Genomic DNA, 19,329 nt, shown 5'->3' with positions numbered 1-19,329 from the left:
GATGTAACGAATGTGAGCAAGGGTTAGCTAGTGTCCCCAATAAGTGACACACTGCTTCAACGCCTAATTATGGTGACAAGTGAGAAGGATTCTCACACCACGGATGAGTGCGGGTAAAGAAGCTAGTCAAAAAATGTAGGATTAGACTAGCATCTTGGAGCATAGGAACTTTAAAAGGAAAGAGTTAAGAATTGATAGGTATCATGAGAAGAAGAAGAATTACCATAATAAAAGTTGATAAATTAAAAAAAAAAGATGTTGTAGATGTTAAAAGAAATGGAGATGAATATCCATCAAACTTGTGTTAGGAAATAAAATTATCAATATAATTAGTGTTTACAAACCTCAAATAGGATTAAATAAAAATACAAAGAAACAATTTTGAAAACAAATGGATAAATTTAGTTCAAGGAATTAGTAAGGAATATATATATATATATATATATATATATATATATATATATATATATATATATTTTTTTTTTTTTTTTTTTTTTTTTTGTGAATGGAAAATTAATTAAGACTAAAAGCAGAGTACAATAACAAAGCCCAAAGGCAAGATGGAAGGGGGACCTATATCTAAGTATCAATACATCTATTAAAAGATGATACATCTAAAGCCTGGGGAAGGGCAAAACATCAATAAAAGGATGATACAACAAAAATCAGAGAAGGACAAAAACATCAATAGTAGGATGATACTCCAAAAAGTCGGGGATAAAGAAGAAATTAGAGATAGATCCCAACATGAGGCTAGATGCATATTTCTTAATGCGTCTGGGCTTGTTGAATGAATGGGAAAACATTTGAGTTTGATCTCAAAGGAATTGAGTCATCAAAAGAATGAGAAGTTTGTTCCTTAATATGTCTGGGTTTGCCGAACGAATGAGAGAAAAGATTATTATAAGGGGAATCCAAATGGACATGTTGAAAAGATAGTAAAGGTTATGAAAGTATTCACAAAGAGTACAATCTTGGAGATAGGAATGAGGAGGGGGCTTCAGTTTTAGAATTTATTGTGACTTATGATTTATCAATAATAAATACATACTTTGAAAAGAGAAAAGAACACTTAAAAAAAAATCTAAAATGGGCAAAATGGTAGCCAAATAGATTTATTTCTAACTAAAAGGACCGATAGATTATTATTTAAAGATTGTAACGTTATATTAGGGGTGAGCTTAACCACTCAACATAGATTAATGGACATATTGTAAAACATTGAATTGTAGGAAATGTGAGATTATTTGTTCTGCTAGGATAAGATTGTGGAAGTTAAAAAGAGCACACTTGAAGACATTTACTAATAAATTAGTAAAATAGAGAAGGTGGGTCATTGATGGAAACACTAATATGATGTAGAATCAAATGACAAGAACTTTTAGGTGAATCTAAAGAAAAACCATATACATAGCCCATTTGTTTAGCAGGGTTTTGATACAGTGCGATAGTTGTACAGATTTTTTAAAAAACACAAAAAAATAGATTGTTTGATTAATTGGAGTGGGAAAGTTGCCAGACCATTCATGCAAAGCAGTTTTCCTACCCCTGCCAAAATCTAGTGATGTAAATGAATAGTCAAAATCCATTTCCGTATCCGTGTTCATATCTGTTTAGCACTATCTGAATCCGTCCGAAAGCTAAACAGATACAGATAGGCTATAGCTATCTGAAAAGCTATATTTACATGAAACAGATAAAATATTCGATCCGTATCCGTGTCCGTATCCATTTAGCACTATCTGAATCCGTCCGAAAGCTAATCGGATGCGGATGCGGATATAGCACTATCCGAGCTGAATCCGATCCGTTTACATCCCTACTGGCAAAGTCGTACCAATTTGGCAAAACTATTTCACTAATTACAAAATGGAATTTGCAAATTGCAAAATTACTTCTTTAATCGCTCTCTATCCTCTTTAATGATGAGAAAATAATAGAGTAACGCATAACACAGACCCAACGAATCATGTGTTGAAGAAGAAGAAGAAGAACCACCCTTAATATCCAACACCACATTAGCAGTTTTATCCATTTCTATTGATTGACTCTGCATCAGTTCTTTCCATGTCTGCAAATGATTTTCTTTTTCCACAAAACTTTTCCTTCCCATGTAATAATACATACATAACTTCAAAGTTCTTGCAACAAGATAAATTGTGACTCCTAACATACAAATAACTTCCAAGTTCTTGAAACAAAAAAAAAGTTGTGATTTCCATTCTGTCGTTTCTTTTGATATCTATTAGTAACAGTGAAACCAACCACCTAAAATAAAACCCAAAAGCTCACTTCTAACCACTTACAAACGCCACACCCTCAATGACCAAGACCAACAACCCATGAGCAAGGCATTTTTTTGACCTAGTGCGAAGCACCTTATTTCATCCCGAGAAAGACACATCTCACCAAAATGCCCATGGGATTTTAACTATCAACTACAAGAGATATCTAACCATTGGGGGGCATGTGCTCTAATTAGCAAGCCACCAACCAATCGACCAAGCGGTTTTTTGCCCGAGAACAACTGACCATCAATGAAACTTCTCCTGATTTCCTCTCCGATTATAATACATGGTTCTTTCTTTCAAGGCGATCCATGAGCAAGACAAGCAAGGAAGTAAGTAAAGAACGAAGGCATTGTCAAGGAGAACTTTGCATTTTAAAGACACCTTTTGCAACCTGTGACTTCACCGTCTCATAACTATAGGATGAAACTCTCTCTCTCTAAAGAAGGGAAAAAATCTTATCGTAACCAATTTTGATGAATAAGAAATTATAAATTTACCCATAGTTAGAAAATTAGGTTTGGTTTTCGACTGGAGGGAGTTGATCAAGTCAAGTCAAATCAAACTTTTGAAAAGCCTAATCAATAGTCAAACTATTCAAGATAAAAAATGACAAAGCTAAGTCATAAATCGTCGGAATCAAATTAGGATATTCTCTCAATGTTTTATTTTTTAAATTCAAATTGCTACGAAGGTGGCTGAAACTTCAAGTAGCTAATTAAGGGCAATGGGGAGTTTAGCAAAAAAAAAATTTGCTGCTACCTAGTTTGCATGAATGTTCCTCTTACTTGGGTTTGCAGTAAAAGAAATGGAATAATTCACTTCCACTTAGGATTCACAAATACCTTCCTAGGTTATTGTATTTTCCAAAATATCATTTTTATTCCATTTCTTTGATTGTGAACCGGGTAGCAGAAACAATCCTGCAACCCTGGTGGTAGAAACATTCTTGCAACCCAGGTAGCAGCAAAATTTCGTCAGTTTATGCTTAAGAATTTTTTTTTTATGAAAAAGGTCACATATATATATATAATTAGGTAGAAACAGAAAGCCTGCCATCCAAAAGATATGTTAGCAAAGTTATGCGTTAGTTCTACAAGTTTAAAAAAATACGATAAGCAGTATCAAGATATGGAAGAGAAGGTCTCTCTAGACAAATGGTCAAAAAGAGTCCTGTTGCAGCACCATATCTCCCTTAGAATGATATGATCTGCAACCGCTGTCCTCCATCCATGCAGAATGCCACAGAGCTCTGCCACCAGTTCATTTTTAGAAGTCGTTCAATCGGAACTGGTTTTAAATTTTTTCCCTTTATTAAACATCGAAGATGTCCACTTGATTATTCCAAGTTCGAGATCAAAAACTCCTGAACCGTTGTCCCTTTATGCTTAAGATTTGGCACTTTGCTTGACAACTTTGAAATGCCATCCTCAGTCTGCTTCCTTCGTGACGTTTGGTTATGCGGCTCTCTTCCAGGCGTGGCGGGAGCCGGAGGATCCAGCCCAGCAACTTGTGAAATGACCCAATGCATATGGGCGTGGTCGTCACGAAACGGGTTCGGTTATCTTAATTAACGGATACGAATTCGAATCAAATCCGGGTTTTCGATTCTCCATTTACATCTCTCTCTCACACTGTTGTCCTAGCCCAAGTTTCGGCACCAGTCCAGCCACCAGCGAGAACGGAGAGTCCGGCGGTGCCCCGTGAAAGATAAAACGGCACTTTGTTCCTTCACTAGTCATTACCGCTGCCATCATGATGAAGCGATTTATGTAGAGATTTTCGTTATTCGAAGTGAGTGAGAAATCCGAAGAAGTGATAGTAACTAGCGTCTTCAATGACGAGCATCTGCACTCTCGATGTTGAGTTCGCGGATAAAATCGATACGCTTCTTAAACCTCCATCTCCTCACGAAGTTCAGGTCCCCCCCCCCCCTCCCCATCTCTCTCTATCGCGTTCGGTTATCTTTCTGTGTTCTGTTCCTCCTTTTTGACTCTTTTTTTTTCACATTATAATCTGTGTTCTTTCTTTGACTCAATTCCGTGAAATTCCATTAATGCTGACAAACGAACAGTTTTTCCTAATTATTCACACTTAATTTGGAAGTAAATGTGATTATTTTTCATGCTCTTCATCCGCTTTAAGAGCAGATTATATTTCTGTTTGTTTTCCAGATCGATGACACGGTTTAATTGTTTCCTAATCTTTGGAGTGTGCAGGACTATTTCGACAAGCTAATAAAAACCAGGCAATGCCGAGGTATCAGCATAAAGCAGGATGGAGAGTACGGGAAGGGTATGCATCTTTTAAAATGTCGTTCTTTTTTCTCCATTGTTTAACTTTCCTCCTTCCTTTTCCATGGTAATTCTTTGTGCGATTCTTGTAATCTGCTTTTTGTTCGGTTATGAATTTTAACAAACAGTTTTGTGTGTGTCGTTATTTGTACTACTTAGCTTCATGCTAAGTTTGTTGAGTGTTGTCACTTTCGATGCATTATTAGAAAGCAAATTGGGTTACATGGTGTGATATGTTCTATTTCAACCGGTGAGCTGCAGGTGTCTATGCAGAAAGAGAATTTGCAGAAGATAATCTTGTTTTGAAAGATCAAATGGTTGTTGGTGCTCAGCACAGTTCAAATAAGGTCTTATCTGAACTTTGTTTCACTCCACTAAAGCTCATTTCTTCCACTATTTTTTTGAAAGGCATAAAAAGGTTGGATCTTTTTTCCTTCTTCCAACTTTGCAGGTTGACTGTTTGGTATGTAGCTATTGTTTCCGATTTATTGGTTCAATAGAACTTCAAATTGGGAGGAAACTCTATCTGCAAGACTTGGGTTTATCTTCGAGCAAGGATTGTGTGGGAATGCATCAACACACTTCAAAAGGGTTTTGTCTAGATGATTCATTGGATGAAGAAGAGAATTCTCTTATGATGGGTCATAAAAAATCAGAATCATGCTCATCAAGTGATCAAGATGATAAAATTCCTCTCCCTAAAGAGGTTATCGCGGCATTAATGAATGGTGACTTGGTTTTGCCTCACTCTAACCAGTTCTCCTTACCTTCAGTTGTTCCCTGTCCTGGTGGATGTGGAGAAGCAAACTACTGCAGGTTAGGAAAACTAGTTTCTTTGCTACAGTTTAGAGTAATAATCGCTGTTTAGCTCATGGTGTTACTTGGACAAAGGTTTCTGTTAATGATCCGTTTGTTTCCATGTGCAAAGTTGAGAAAGTGAACTTTTCTTATAAAAAACGATTTTCTGCTGTTTGTTTTGATGTAAAATGCAAAAAATGACATTGAAAAAATAAGAAAATTTTCATGTAAAATATCATTTGCGGTGAAAATTTTACCATGAATTTACCAGGGCTTCAAGAACATAACACACTTTGGTACTGTAATCATAATTCACGAGATGTGTGGAACATAGAAAAGGATCCAGTTAATCACTAGTCTCTATAATTGAAGACCTTTTTTTTCCCCCATTTCGGTTTTGTTATTCTGAAAATATGTGTGCTTGCATGTGTGAAGACACTTGTAAATAAATTAAAACAGAGAGAGCATTGCTTGTTTGACTTTGTCTACAGACCATACCATTGAATGCACCTGTTTCCAATTTGTAGAATGAGCCATTGAGAAAGAAGCAATGAATTGTGCAGTACTAATCATAGCTTAACTGTAGAAAACCTAGGACCTGTAACCAATAACTTGAGAGAGAAGAGAAGATGGAAGAAGAATTGATTGTAATGTTTGAATTATTTAATTGATAGGTAAGCCCCTCTATTTATAATAGAGGGAAAATTACAATAGAAAGGGGAACTCCTAATCAGATTAGGAATTCCTAATTATGATAGGATTCCAAGTTACAATAGGAAAAGAACTAAAACTAACAACTCAAACTGAAACTAAGACTAACAACTCACAGTAGAATTAGGACTTGACATAATTAGAAACTAGGACTCCAACTAGGACTAGGAAAATAGAAGATACACATATCAACCAAATCACTGTTCACGTGAACAGTGTCACATGAACAGTACTTCAACACTCCCCCTCAAGCTGGATTATACAAATAAGTAAAGAAAGAAGATCCAGCTTGAACTAAAAGGAAAAAAAAAGAACTCCATAATAATGCAAACACTCCCCCTCAAGTTGGCACATACAAGGTATCAATGCCCAACTTGAACAAAATGAGAAGAAACTAAGTTGCAGCAGAATCCAGCTTGACAGATGAATGTAGCTCCCAAATAAACCTTCAAGAACTTGAAAAAATAGATCTTCAAAACTTGGACAGACATAATCAGCAAACCGGGACTGGAATGTCTTCCAAAAAAGGCAGCTTTCAACGATCTTCAATAGCTATCCAGTGATGAATCTCAGATTGTCATAGTGACATAAAATCTTGAAGTAAAATAACTAGAGCAGCAAGTAGCGAAAACAAACTGAATCAGGCAGCGGAAAAAAACTGTATCAACCCAATCGAAAGTGTCCTCAAATAGGCAACAACCAAATATCTTCAATATTTCAATACTTCAATCTCCCCCTTACGGCAACTCAACCTAATAACGAAGGATACCCAATGGCAATAGTGGAGAAAACTGATCTTCTATGTTTTGCACCAATGTTCCTGCAAGTTCTACATTCTGCAATGTCTGTAGATGTATTGTACATAATTCCCCCCTCACGTGTAGTACACGTGGACATAACAAAGATGATGTAAGAGATAGGGCAAAAACATAATATACCAGAATTTTCCAAGAGGTGCTAAGGGTAATGAAAAAGGAAGGAATGGCAAAATTGTAATTTACCAAAAGTTTCCAAAGATGTTATGGGTAAATACCAAAGGTATGGGATATGAAGGGAATTAGAATTATTGAAAGGAAACGGTGTTGGAAAAAAAAGGATGGCATGGCTGTAATTTGGTGGAAATCCACTTTTAAATACAATCCAAGCCAAAGGGTAAACTGGTAATAAATCAGAATTTTCAAGGGTCAATTGGGTAGTCAAATAGGGGAATGTATTAAAAGGTAATGGCAGTTCCGTAAATAACCAAAATTTTGCAAGGGCCTTTTGGTAAACAAAAAGCAATTGGATGCAACAAGTAAAATAATGCCTATGGAGAGTGGCAATTTGAAAAATAACTAGAATTTTCAAGGGGTAATTGGCAAATAAAGAAGTAAGGGGACATGAAGGGAATTTAGAGTAAAATAAGGACAAAGGCAAATAAGGGAAGATGCTAAGGGCATGAAGGGAAACTTAAAGGAATAAAATAAGACTTTAGGAATAAAGTAACTAAAAAGAAACCAACTCATAAAAGGAAACCCATTGTGAAACATTCATCGTCTTCCTCAAGCAACCACCAAACCGTGAAAACAAGATCTCAAGGGTTTCGATAACAAGGGGGAAAACCAGCCAGAAGCGATAGAAACTACAAGAACATCTGCAACCAGAATACCGTTTGCAGCAATCAAACCTTTGGTACAGTAACATCTTCAGCCTCATGACTCGATTGAATCAGAGAAAGTAGCGAAGAAATCGATCACATCAAAGGAAGCAATAAGCATATCGAACCACACAGCAGCAGCGACAATGAAGAGTTCGATCAGCATATAATCCCAAGATAAAAAAAGAAGGTGGCGTCTTCAACCTTGCAACCAAGAAATCTGGGAAAGAACGGCTTCAACCTTGCAACCGAGAAACTAGAGAAAGGAGGAGTCAGAGACCAGATTCGAGACCGGCAGAGATCAGAAACCTCTTAACAACCAGCGAACGAGAATAATGAAGAAGATTTCTTCTTCCTCACGAAAAGCAAGGAGAAACCGAGCAAAAATTGGGCAGGTCCTGAACTTCAACCCCTTGATCACCATCAAATCGAGAGGAAAAACAAAAGGGTTTGTACCTTCAACGAAAGCAGGTTCTTCAAAAGCAACTACAGCCCAGAACCAGGTTTCTCATTAATCGATAAACAAATCAGTATGTAGTCCGCAACGCATCTCGGAAGAAGAGCTGAAATCATATTCGAAATCGATGTAGAGATAAACAAATCAATGTTCGCATCTCGAAGAAGAGCTTTTCAAATCGATGTAGAGTTTATTGAATAAATCTTCAACGAGATATTCAAACATCAAGGTGGAACCGAGTATACGAAAGTCATACGAACTCAATACATGAAACCCTAGTTCTTCTTCTTCTTTGAACTAGGGGTTTCTTCTTCAAACCAAAAAACCCAAACCGACTCTCAAAACGGCAATCTTGGAGAGAATCTGTCACTGGTTGCCTAGCTTTGATATCATGTAGAAAACCTAGGACCTGTAACCAGTAACTTGAGAGAGAAGAGAAGATGGAAGAAGAATTGATTGTAATGCTTGAATTATTTAATTGATAGGTAAGCCCCTCTATTGGGAAATTACAATAGAAAGGGGAACTCCTAATCAGATTAGGAATTCCTAATTATGATAGGATTCCAAGTTACAATAGGAAAAGAACTAGAACTAACAACTCAAACTGAAACTAAGACTAACAACTCATAGTAGAATTAGGAGTTGTTATACTACCATGATTTGCTGATCGATTAAACTGCTTTGCTGTCTCGCCTTCATTCTCCATCAAGTATTTGCTTGTTCATCAATATCTCGGCTGTGCTAGCTGATCGATGCTGCGTTGTCTCAACTGGTATCGATTGTTGCTGCTATCTCTGCTGCCGATTGTTGATTGTTGTCCTCTATAAGAAGAGAGCCTACTCCCGCAAGAGTCGTGGTTTCACAGCCTTGTTTGTAACGCTGCCTCTGTTTTGTGAGGAGGTAGACTTCCTCTTCATTGTGACTTCCCTCTTTTGCTAGTCATGGTATTTATCTTTAAACTGTTTTTAATATTGTTTCTCCAAACTACCCTTCCACTTAAAGTCCATCTACAGTATCTCCTTTAGTCATATCTTTATCTACTTTATGTGTTTCCGTATATACCCCTTCCTTTGTGGCTAAGTCTCCTTTGTCATTATTTTATAATTCATTCCAGATTTACCCTTTTGCCTTAGCTTGTGCTAAAATTGGATTTCACCTTAATTACGACTGTAACATTTTTTTTTGCCTTAGCTTGTGCCATTCCCCTATTTATTTACCCAAGAGCCTCTTGAAAATTGTGATTATTTACCAAATTGCCACTCTCCATAACCATCATTTTACTTATTGCAATCCATTGCTTTTTGATTACCAAAAAATCCTTGCAAAATTGTGGTTATTTACGGCACTGCCATTACCTGTTTAATACATTCTCCTATTTGACTACCCAATTGACCCTTGAAAATTCTGGTTTATTAACAGTTTACCCCTTGGCTTGGATTGTAATTAAAAGTGGATTTCCACCAAATTACAGTCATGCCATCCTTTTTTTTTCCAACACCGTTTCCTTTCAATAATTCTAATTCCCTTCATATCCCAAAACATACCTTTGGCATTTACCCATAACACCTTTGGAAACTTCTGGTAAATTACAATTTTGCCATTCCTTCTTTTTTAATTACTCATAGCACTTTTAGAAAATTTTGGAATATTATGTTTTTGCCCTATCTTTTACATTATCTCTGTTATGTCCACGTGTACTACACGTGAGGGGGGGATTATGTACAGTACACCTGTAGACATTGTAGAAGCAGAACTTGCAGGAACACTTGGTGCAAAGCATAGACGATCAGAGTTTTCACCATTGCCAATGGGTATCTACTTTGTTATTGGGTTGAGTCTGCCGTAAAGGGGAAATTGAAGTATTGAAATATTGAAGATATTTGGTTGTTGCCTATTTGAGGACTTTCGATTGGATTGATACAGTTTTTTTCCGTTGCCTGATTCAGTTTGTTTTCGCTACTTGTTGCTCTAGTTATTTCACTTCAAGATTCTAAGTCACTATGACAATCTGAGATTCATCACTGGATAGCTATTGAAGATCGTTGAAAGCTGCCTTTTTGGAAGACATTCCAGTCCCGGTTTGCTGATCATGTTTGTCCAAGTTTTGAAGATCTATTTTTTCAAGTTCTTGAAGGTTTATGTGGGAGCTGCATTCATATGTCAAGCTGGATTCTACTACAACTTAGTTTTTTTCATTTTGTTCAAGTTGGGCATTAGTACCTTGTATGCGCCAACTTGAGGGGGAGTGTTAGCATTATTAGGAGTTCTTTTTTTTTTAGTTCAAGTTGGATCTTCTTTCTTTACTTATTTGTATAATCCAGCTTGAGGGGGAGTGTTGAGAAGTACTATTCACGTGACACTGTTCACATGAACAGTGATTTGGTTGATATGTGTATCTTCTATTTTCCTAGTCCTAGTTGGAGTCCTAGTTTCTAATTATGTCAAGTCCTAATTCTACTGTGAGTTGTTAGTCTTAGTTTCAATTTGAATTGTTAGTTCTAGTTCTTTTCCTATTGTAACTTGGAATCCTATCATGATTAGGAATTCCTAATCTGATTAGGAGTTCCCCTTTCTATTTGTAATTTCCCCTCTATTATAAATAGAGGGGCTTTCCTATCAATGAAAACAACAAGTTATTATTCTCTCATTCTCTCGTTTTTCTCTTCTCTCTAAGCTCTCATTCAGTTCTTTTTGTTTATGATGTTTATACCCAGGGCTGCTTCTATATCCAAGAGCATTTTGCCCCTTTCTTCTCATTTCCACCTATTACAGATCCTTTTCTTTGAAAGGGAGGGGAAAAGGAAAAGAATGGAGGATCAGCATCGTAACATTGTAATTCAATTTCCATGATAATCTCCGAGGTTGTTCATGTTTCCCATATGAAAATTAGTCCCTTAAACAGAATCTATTTGATGTAGTAGTCCGATACTCCTGGTCTCCTGCTATTTCTTACATATAGTGCTTCCCAAATACACTTGGCTTTTGATTGGAAACTCGAGTATTAACACTGATGATCATTTATTAATCTTTATCTTAAACTCTTATATTGAAGACTATATTAAATGATGTTGAATTGCAAACTTTTGCAGCAAATTATGTGCGGAAGCTGATTGGGAATTGTTTCATTCTTTATTGTGCACGGGAGAGAGGTCAGGATCTTCATGCAGGGAGGCACTTATGAAGTTTGTACAACATGCTAATGGTAATGTCTGACTATATATTCAAAGATTCAAGGCATGTTTCTTATATTTTTCTTCTAATTATTGCTATTTTTCTTTTTCCATTCCTCAGAAACAAACGACATTTTCTTCCCTGCTGCTAAGGTATGCTTGCAGCTTGCTTGTACCCATCATGGATTAGTTCTTGGAAATACACTCTGAACCTTATTTCAATTCTTTGTCTATAGTCTGATAAATTTGATCACGCCTTTGTCTGTGTATACATTTGATTGTGCCTTTTTCTTTGTTCAAATGCAACAATGTCCAAGTTAAAATTATGGAAAATGTGCACTTGCTATAGGAATGAGATAAAAAATAACTAGTAGACAGATGGAGGATTGGCGTCAATCTTAACCCTTGGATTGGTGACAGAGGATAATAGAAGTTTTTGGTAAATAGTTTAGATAATAGAAGTTGAAATATACCAAAAACATTACATATGTTATTTTAATATCAAACAAACCGCACTTGTGTAAATGCTGAAGGCAAATTCAATGTATCGGAGTATGTTAGTACATGTGTCATGCTTGTCTTATTTTTGGAAATGGTAAATTATCCTGTTCAATATGCAGATAGAAATGTAAAAGAACTAGGAAGTTGAATTGCAGATTGATCATCCATAACCTGATTTACTCGGATCCGAATTTTCAGGCAGTTTCATTCACTATCTTAAATTACAAGAAATTGAAAGCAGCTCGTCTCGAAAACCAAGAAAGTTACTGTCATCTGAATAGTTCAGAGGATTATGGATTTTCTCTGCTCTTGGAGGCTTGGAAACCATTGTCAATGGGTTATAAGAAAAAGTGAGTTCATTACATAAACTACTATGCCTCTGAATTGTGGCCAAGTTTTGCTCTTTCATCAAATTGATAGAGTCCTAATCGTTAAAATTTAAACATAAAATTGTGAATGGATATCTCATTTCCCATACCACTGAATACTTTATTTAACATATGTCGAATAGATACCGACTTTCTGTATGTTGCATATTCATGAACTTTAGGAAACAAGAATCCCTGAATATTCATGCATTAATGATTTTTCCATTAATTCCAGGCCAGCCCAAAATGCGAGTTGAACTAGATTGTTGGATGGCTTTCCTACAAGTCATTCTATTCCACCTATTTTTAATAGATTTCTACAGAGGGAAGCTTTGGGTCTGTTTAGTGTTACTTTTCTGAAAGGATTCTAAGGGTTTTTCTATTCTTTGAAATTATTTATGTCTGGCAAAAATTTGATTATTCAGAGTGTTTTTTTTACGCAAAGAAGTTTCCCTTGTCATCCAAGAAATCACTTTCTTGTTTTTGGTTGGGATTATTTGCAGAAAGGATTAATTTACTGTGAGAATCACATATATGAATCAAGAAATGTTTCCAAAGAGACTCACTGTAGAAAATCCAAAGCTTTACCAAATGCAGACTCTCACTTCACCTTGAAAAATAATTTTATTTTATTCCATTCCCCTATGAACCATTAATTATTTGTATGGACCTTAGATACTTGTAGCGGTTACCATCCTCTATCTTCAAAACCCATCCATTTATTTTATTTCAAAGGCCCTCAGAGAAAAAGGAACAATCCTAATGCGATCTTACCTTGAGAGATAGGCTGGTTGCATGAATAAAGAAAACACTTCCACTGTTTTGAGGATAACAATCTGGATATAGATATATTGACACTTCTGTCAAACATCGTTCTTTTTTTTTGGTCGATGATACGTTAGTATCACTGCCATTCATGTCTTCTTTCTTTTTTGTTCTAAGCTTTATAGGATATATCAGGTAATAAATTTGTTTCTGGTTTTCAATAGGTGGTGGGATTGCATAGCTTTGCCAGATGATGTTGGTAGTCATGACGAGGCTTCTTTTAGACTGCAGATAAGGGAATTAGCATTCACGGTAAACCCTTGGTTTTTTGACTCCATTTCTTAAGAGACATGTTCTGAATATCAATTGCTTCCCCCCACCCCTTTATTGTGCTCTTCCAACCTTGAGCAGCTTTATTATCTCCACCTCGTATCATTTTTGGCTTGCCTATATTATCTAGAACTCATAGCTAATTCACTCTTTCTTGTAACACTGAATGCGCTCTTTTATTTTCTCCTCCTCCGTCCACATTTTCCCTGCTGTGGTCCAATATCTTGTGAATTTAAAGTTTAATTAGTTCAATGGAGCAGTTAATTTGTTTTGACTGTTAACGTAGAATGATATATGTATTTGGGTTGTACTTAAAGCATTTCTCTTATTCCTTCTTTTGATCAATGTTCTTGATGAATCATTTTGATTTTCCAGTCACTGCAGCTTCTAAAGGAAGCAATCTTTGACAAAGAATGTGCGCCCTGTATCCTTTAGTGTCAAATTGAACTACACTCTCTGTTTCAATTCTCTCTTTCTACTTTAAAAGAAGGTTAACAAATTAGTTTCCTTGATTCTGCTTAGTATTTTCACTTGAAATCTATGGGCATATCATTGGCATGTTTGAGTTAAATAACCTGTAAGTTCTTCATTTTTGTAAGGCTTCTGGTATTCTGCCTTTTATAGATCTAGATTTCCAATTAGCTAAAACAATAGGCTGATTTTTGGAAGACACTGCAGCTCTCTCCAATTCGGAAGTTGACATGTTGTATCAGCAACTTGTTTGGGTTCTTTGAGAAAACTTTACTTAAATTGCTTGTGTGTAGTGATTTGGTTGTAGCATCACCAGTGGAGGATTATTTCTTATATATCGATGATCTGCCTCATCCGGAAAAGGTCAGTGCAACTTATATCATTCATGAAGAGAAAGCTTGTTGTGTTATTTACGGTATTCATGCTTTGTAAAATGTACTGCAGGAAAAAGCTGAACAAATAACACGGCCATTTCTTGATGCTCTGGGTGATGATTATTCCGTTTGTTGTCAAGGTATGGCTTCATTTTGGCAGAGCTGAGCTGTTATCGCATCATATTGAAAATGTAATTTATTGGATACCCTTTTCTGTAAGATTCCCACAGTATCTTCACTGGATATTAAAATACTTTGAAAGCTTCAAAATTCGGCCTCATATTTCTCTTCATCCCTCTTGTGTTTACTTGTCCTAATATCCTGTACCTGAGTTTTAAATTTTGTTTTAAGTGGCTGTTTCTTGTTTGGTGTCTCAAATGATTTTTTTTGGGATATTTCTAACTTATTGGTGTATACATTTATTACAAAGATATAAAGACTATATACTTAGTCACAACTGATACAGTTGACCTGTTGGTAAAGTTTAGGTATGTGGTATGTAGGGTCTTGTTTGCCTGTCCCCTTACCTAAACATGGTGAACAAGATCCATTTTCAGCCTCAAAACTGGATGTCCAAAATGTTGCATATGTGCCGAAATTTCAGAGGCCTGAAACAAAACATTGGGCCTTAAACCTTGTTGGTTTGTGGACTGAAATCAAACTCCCACCCAAAATTTCCAAGCCCAACTGAAGTTGATGACTAGATTGTAACCATGGAAGTAACCCATGTAAGTGTTATACTTTGGACTAGAAATATAGGATAGAACATAAAATAAATTGCCAACTTATAGCTTTTTTTTATGTGGAGAAGTTATAATTATAAATAATAAGGGAAAAAGGAGCCTGTCTGGTAGTGTGGCTCCTGTGCGCAGACACAGGCCCCTTCAAAATGACACCACCGCCCCTATGAAAACCGGAAGTGCCGCCCCTATTGATGCTTCCACATGTGCTCTCAGTGGCCACTGCGCTGGCACAGGGGCCACACTCCCAGACAGAAAACTCACCCCAAATAATAAATATTAAGAATGTCACTTCTGAATGCTTGCATCATTTTATTGCACCAAGCTGTAGGTGTTGAGCGACATTCACGGATAGCCCAGGAGACTCATTCAGGTTTTCTCGTACCCTATTGACTGTTAGGATTCCATGCCAATGGATATTAGAGCATTCCTCTGAGCTCAGATTGGTGCCTTTTCTTAGAGCATGTTGACTGAATGGGACTCAATGACAGTGAGAAGCAGAATGGCTTTGGGAAAGGTGGCCCTTGGGGGGCTCTTCTTGCTATTGCACCCTTTAGGAACATGTTGTATTGGGTGCCCATGTTGGTAAATTCTCTTGCAGATGATCTAATCCAAACAAATTGTATCCAGGGATTCAATTTACATGAGGATTATCTCATTATATGACAGGTCTTGTCTGAAAGCTACACTAAGTATCTACTCAAATATTCCTGCTATTCATTGTTCCTAGACTAACTCATTAAGATAAAGTTACAACTTACATACTTGCCTTGAACAATGTGGTAATTGTGAAACTTTCTCAACTATATTAACTTATTAATCATGCACTCCATTATCATCTGCATGAATTTTTCTTATCTGTTGAGGACCAATTGCTTTGAGTTTAAACTGTCACAGTGTCCTTCTATACAAATTATTGTGTAGTTATGAGCTTGTTCAATTGCTAACTTTCTCTTCTTTTTTTTTTTTTTTTTTTTTTTTGGGGGGGGTGTGGTTTGGGTTTGTTATAGGCACCGCATTCTTCCCCATACAGAGTTGTATGAACCATTCCTGTTGTCCTAATGCCAAAGCATTCAAAAGAGAGGAGGTAATATGTGCTGCAAAGTTGTAATCAAAAGACTGTAAGCTTTCTTTTTGCATTTTAGTTCAAATTTGTGAAGTTGATGTCACGCTTCAGCATCAAGTAACAATTATGATATTTAATGTTTTAAGTCTTGGTATTTTCTAACTTAAAATTATATGATATGAGTGGATAAAGCTATGTTGTTATTGTTGTTGTTGTGATTGGATTGACTTCCGCTTCAAATGCAATTTTGCTGCCTTCTGGGCTGCAAAGTAAAACCCTTATTTCACGCATTCACTATTATCTGTCATGCCGCATGTTGGTTAGCACTTAAACTATTTATCATTTTCGACGCATTGGGTTACTTTTTTTTTATCCAATCTAACTTTGTGGTTAAAGGGGAAAAATTCAATTATGTTTTGAGAATTAGGACCGTTTTATACAGAGCATCCGAGCAAAGAGGACCAAAGGTCAGCCCCCAGGCTGGTCCAACGTAACCTGATAGGCCCCTTCAAATCCCAGCCTAGCCTCACCTCCCAATTCGTGGGATATGGATGTTTGACTCTTTATGTCTCCAAGGCTCCTTATGTGATGAATGAGTAGACTAAAACTTATCATTTTCTAGTTGATTTTGCAATTCGTTTTGAGTTGCATCAATGAGGACTAAAACTTTCCATTCCCTATTGGAACTAGAGTTCCAATTTTTCAAATTGAAACTAGAGTTTCGCTTTTCGAACTCTTTTGCACCTAGGATTCATAGCCTAGTACAATCAGGAGTCTCACCAATTCTCCTCCTATAGCAAGCAACGCCAATTAGTTGTGAGAGAGGGAGAGAGACAGCGAGATAGAGAGAAGCAGTTAGGAGGGTCAATCAGAACATTAGGCCAATCAGTAAGGAGTAAGTCCTACAATGTCCTGTGACAAATACTGTGGTAGCTGCAAGCTTTTCATGTTGCAAACTTTGGCTTCCTTTGTCATGAGATGGACATGGTAGCTGCCAAGGAATGAGCCTGCCAGACCATGGTTTTTGAAAAATCAGACCGGAATTGGTAATATCAGCCGATTCAAACTGAAATCGACCGATCCGATTCCAGTTAACCCTGACCTTGGGAATGTTGGATCGGCCATGAATGCACACAGATCACCCTTGTTGGCCATTTTCTCCTTTTAGTTACTATAGGTGCAGGGGGTCAATGAACCTCTTGTAGCTAAATCTGCAAGATTTATTAGTCAAAATCTCAAAAACCCAAAGATACGTGTAAGTCTATGCCTTTTTTCCCTTTGCCATTTTCTAGGGTTCCGGCCAATTCGGACTGATTCCATCCGATTTCCAGCTGATTCTGATCTGATCTGAATCTGGAATTGGAGGCCAATCCTACTTGCCGATCTGAATTTTAAATCCCTGTGCCAGACCCAGTGACAGGCATAATTACCCTCCACAGTTCTCTCTGTAGACCCCCAGAGTGAGCGAATCTGAGATCAAGAGAAAGCCTGAAACTCCTAGTATAGTCACCCCGCACCAATTGGACTCAAATAAAAGTTCCTATACTGATCCATCACAAATTACTGCTACACCAGAAAATTATCAAGCAATTCCTTTGCTTCTTGTGTTTTACTGAATTTGGGTCTTTGGTTAAGAAACTTGTAAGGCTAGGAATTGCTTTGTGGTGGGGTTAGTTATGGACTTATGGTTCAAAGTATTTAAATTATGTTGTTAGACATGGCAGTTCCTGCAGTAGATTGAATAGGTTTATTTCACAGTAACTGATTGAACAAATTATGTATCCAAAATATGGCACCTTTTCTCTTGAATTCACACATCTTTGGTAAATTTCGAAATCATGTAGTTTTAATCATACAATGAATTAGATTACTGTGGTATATTTCTCTTAGTTATCTTTATTTTTAATCTCCTTTCAGCTTTTCTCGTGCATAATTTGGCTTATAGTGAATGCTCTAATCACATAAAATTTAATAACAAATTTGAGTTCAATTGCAGGACAAAGATGGCCAGGCAACAATAATTTCACTCCGGCCCATCTCCAGAGGAGAAGAGGTAAGGTTTTTCCCTTACATGAAAAATAATCTATTTTAAGTCCCTCATTGATTAGACGTTAAAAAAGCACATTTGGGATTCTTCCTAACATAGTTGCATCTGAAGAAACTCCATTTAAGTTTCTGGAGAATCAGACTGAATGATGGTGATATGTTGATATTATCGAAATTGTCAGATTACCATTTCATACATTGATGAGGACCTACCTTTCGAAGAGAGGCAAGTACTACTTGCAGACTACGGTTTCAGATGCAGGTGCCCAAAGTGTATAGAGGATCAACCCTGATGCTCCATTGTAACTATTAACTCAGCTGTCAGTTTTAATGCTATCATCTATGAGTGGCCCAAAAAACTCGAAACAGTGAAAATTTTATTGATGGGAGGTAGTATTGCCATTTGATGCTTGCTGTTTCTGCTCATGCAGTTTCACATTAACACATTGTAGGGAGATCCATTGAGCCCAAAAAACTCAAAAACAGTGAAAATTTTATGGACGGGAGATAGTATTGCCATTTGATGCTTGCTGTTTCTGCTCATGCAGTTTCACATGAACACATTGTGGGGAGGTCCATTGAGCCCAAAAAACTCAAAACAGTGAAAATTTTATAGATGGGAGGTAGTATCGCCATTTGATGGTTGCTGTTTCTGCCCATGCAGTTTCACATGAACACATTGTAGGAAAGTCCATTGAGCATAAAGCTTTGATTTTTTAATGTCATCTTAAAAAAATTTTGCTGTTGGAAGAAATAAGATTCTTAGCTATTACTTCTCACGTGCAAGATTTTTTATAGCTCTCTAGAATGATTTTTGGAGGGCAGATGTTCGAAGATTCGTCGTGATTTAGAGAGAGAGCAATAAGTAGTTTCTATAAGTAATTACAACCTGACTTGAGTTTTCAGGCAGCAACTTATGCCCATAATCGAGTAGGTATCAATGGGGCTAATCTAGTCCAACCAAACAGAGTTTGTCCGAAGTTTGCTTGAAAGGGTGAATTGGCAATCACTGGCCAATTTGGCTCTCCTCCATCGTAGCGGGAGCTGGAGGGTCTAGCCCAGTAAAACAGGGGGGGGGGGGGGGTTTTGGTCATTTCACAGGGGGCTACACTTGAGTCCCACCTGTGAAATGATCAAAACCCTCCTTGTTTTGCTGGGCTGGGCCCTCCTGGCATGGTCCAGAACTGCCATATCCGGATTAACTAGCCTTAGAAGACGCAGAAAATTTCCTTATGTGGGACAATTTCTTTATATCAAACGGCTAGTATCCATTTCCATATGTTATACTCCACAGCTATGCCTCAAACCCCATTT

The 19,329-nt window shown here is 36.9% G+C and overlaps 2 protein-coding genes across 3 annotated transcripts in view; one reads left to right on the top strand and one right to left on the bottom strand.

Annotated features, from left to right (window-relative positions):
- Positions 1–2,894: 2,894 nt before the first annotated feature.
- Positions 2,895–19,329, bottom strand: part of LOC122639406 (peroxisome biogenesis protein 22-like) — a 36,210-nt gene continuing 19,775 nt past the window's right edge. The window contains exon 9 of the mRNA XM_043832257.1: positions 2,895–2,906. The gene's annotated coding sequence lies outside the window, so the exon portion shown is untranslated. The remainder of the gene's footprint in view (positions 2,907–19,329) is intronic.
- LOC122639404 (histone-lysine N-methyltransferase ATXR2) lies at positions 4,039–18,390 on the top strand. Of its 2 annotated transcripts, none has more exons than XM_043832254.1 (15): positions 4,039–4,209; positions 4,508–4,583; positions 4,844–4,929; positions 5,034–5,398; positions 11,274–11,386; positions 11,476–11,507; positions 12,054–12,205; positions 13,213–13,300; positions 13,694–13,742; positions 13,841–13,895; positions 14,083–14,152; positions 14,234–14,303; positions 15,914–15,990; positions 17,966–18,022; positions 18,198–18,390. In XM_043832254.1, exons 1-15 carry the CDS (start codon positions 4,126–4,128, stop codon positions 18,306–18,308), a joined length of 1,485 nt encoding a protein of 494 aa, XP_043688189.1. In that variant the 5' UTR covers positions 4,039–4,125; the 3' UTR covers positions 18,309–18,390. The 2 variants fall into 2 exon arrangements, with proteins under 2 accessions (XP_043688189.1, XP_043688190.1); XM_043832255.1 differs by having other exon boundaries at positions 11,476–11,511; positions 12,058–12,205.

This window comes from Telopea speciosissima, chromosome 9, assembly GCF_018873765.1.
Source record: "Telopea speciosissima isolate NSW1024214 ecotype Mountain lineage chromosome 9, Tspe_v1, whole genome shotgun sequence".
Taxonomy (NCBI): domain Eukaryota; kingdom Viridiplantae; phylum Streptophyta; class Magnoliopsida; order Proteales; family Proteaceae; genus Telopea; species Telopea speciosissima.
Note: the sequence above shows the minus strand (reverse complement) of the source record. Positions and strands in the feature narration are given on the sequence as shown.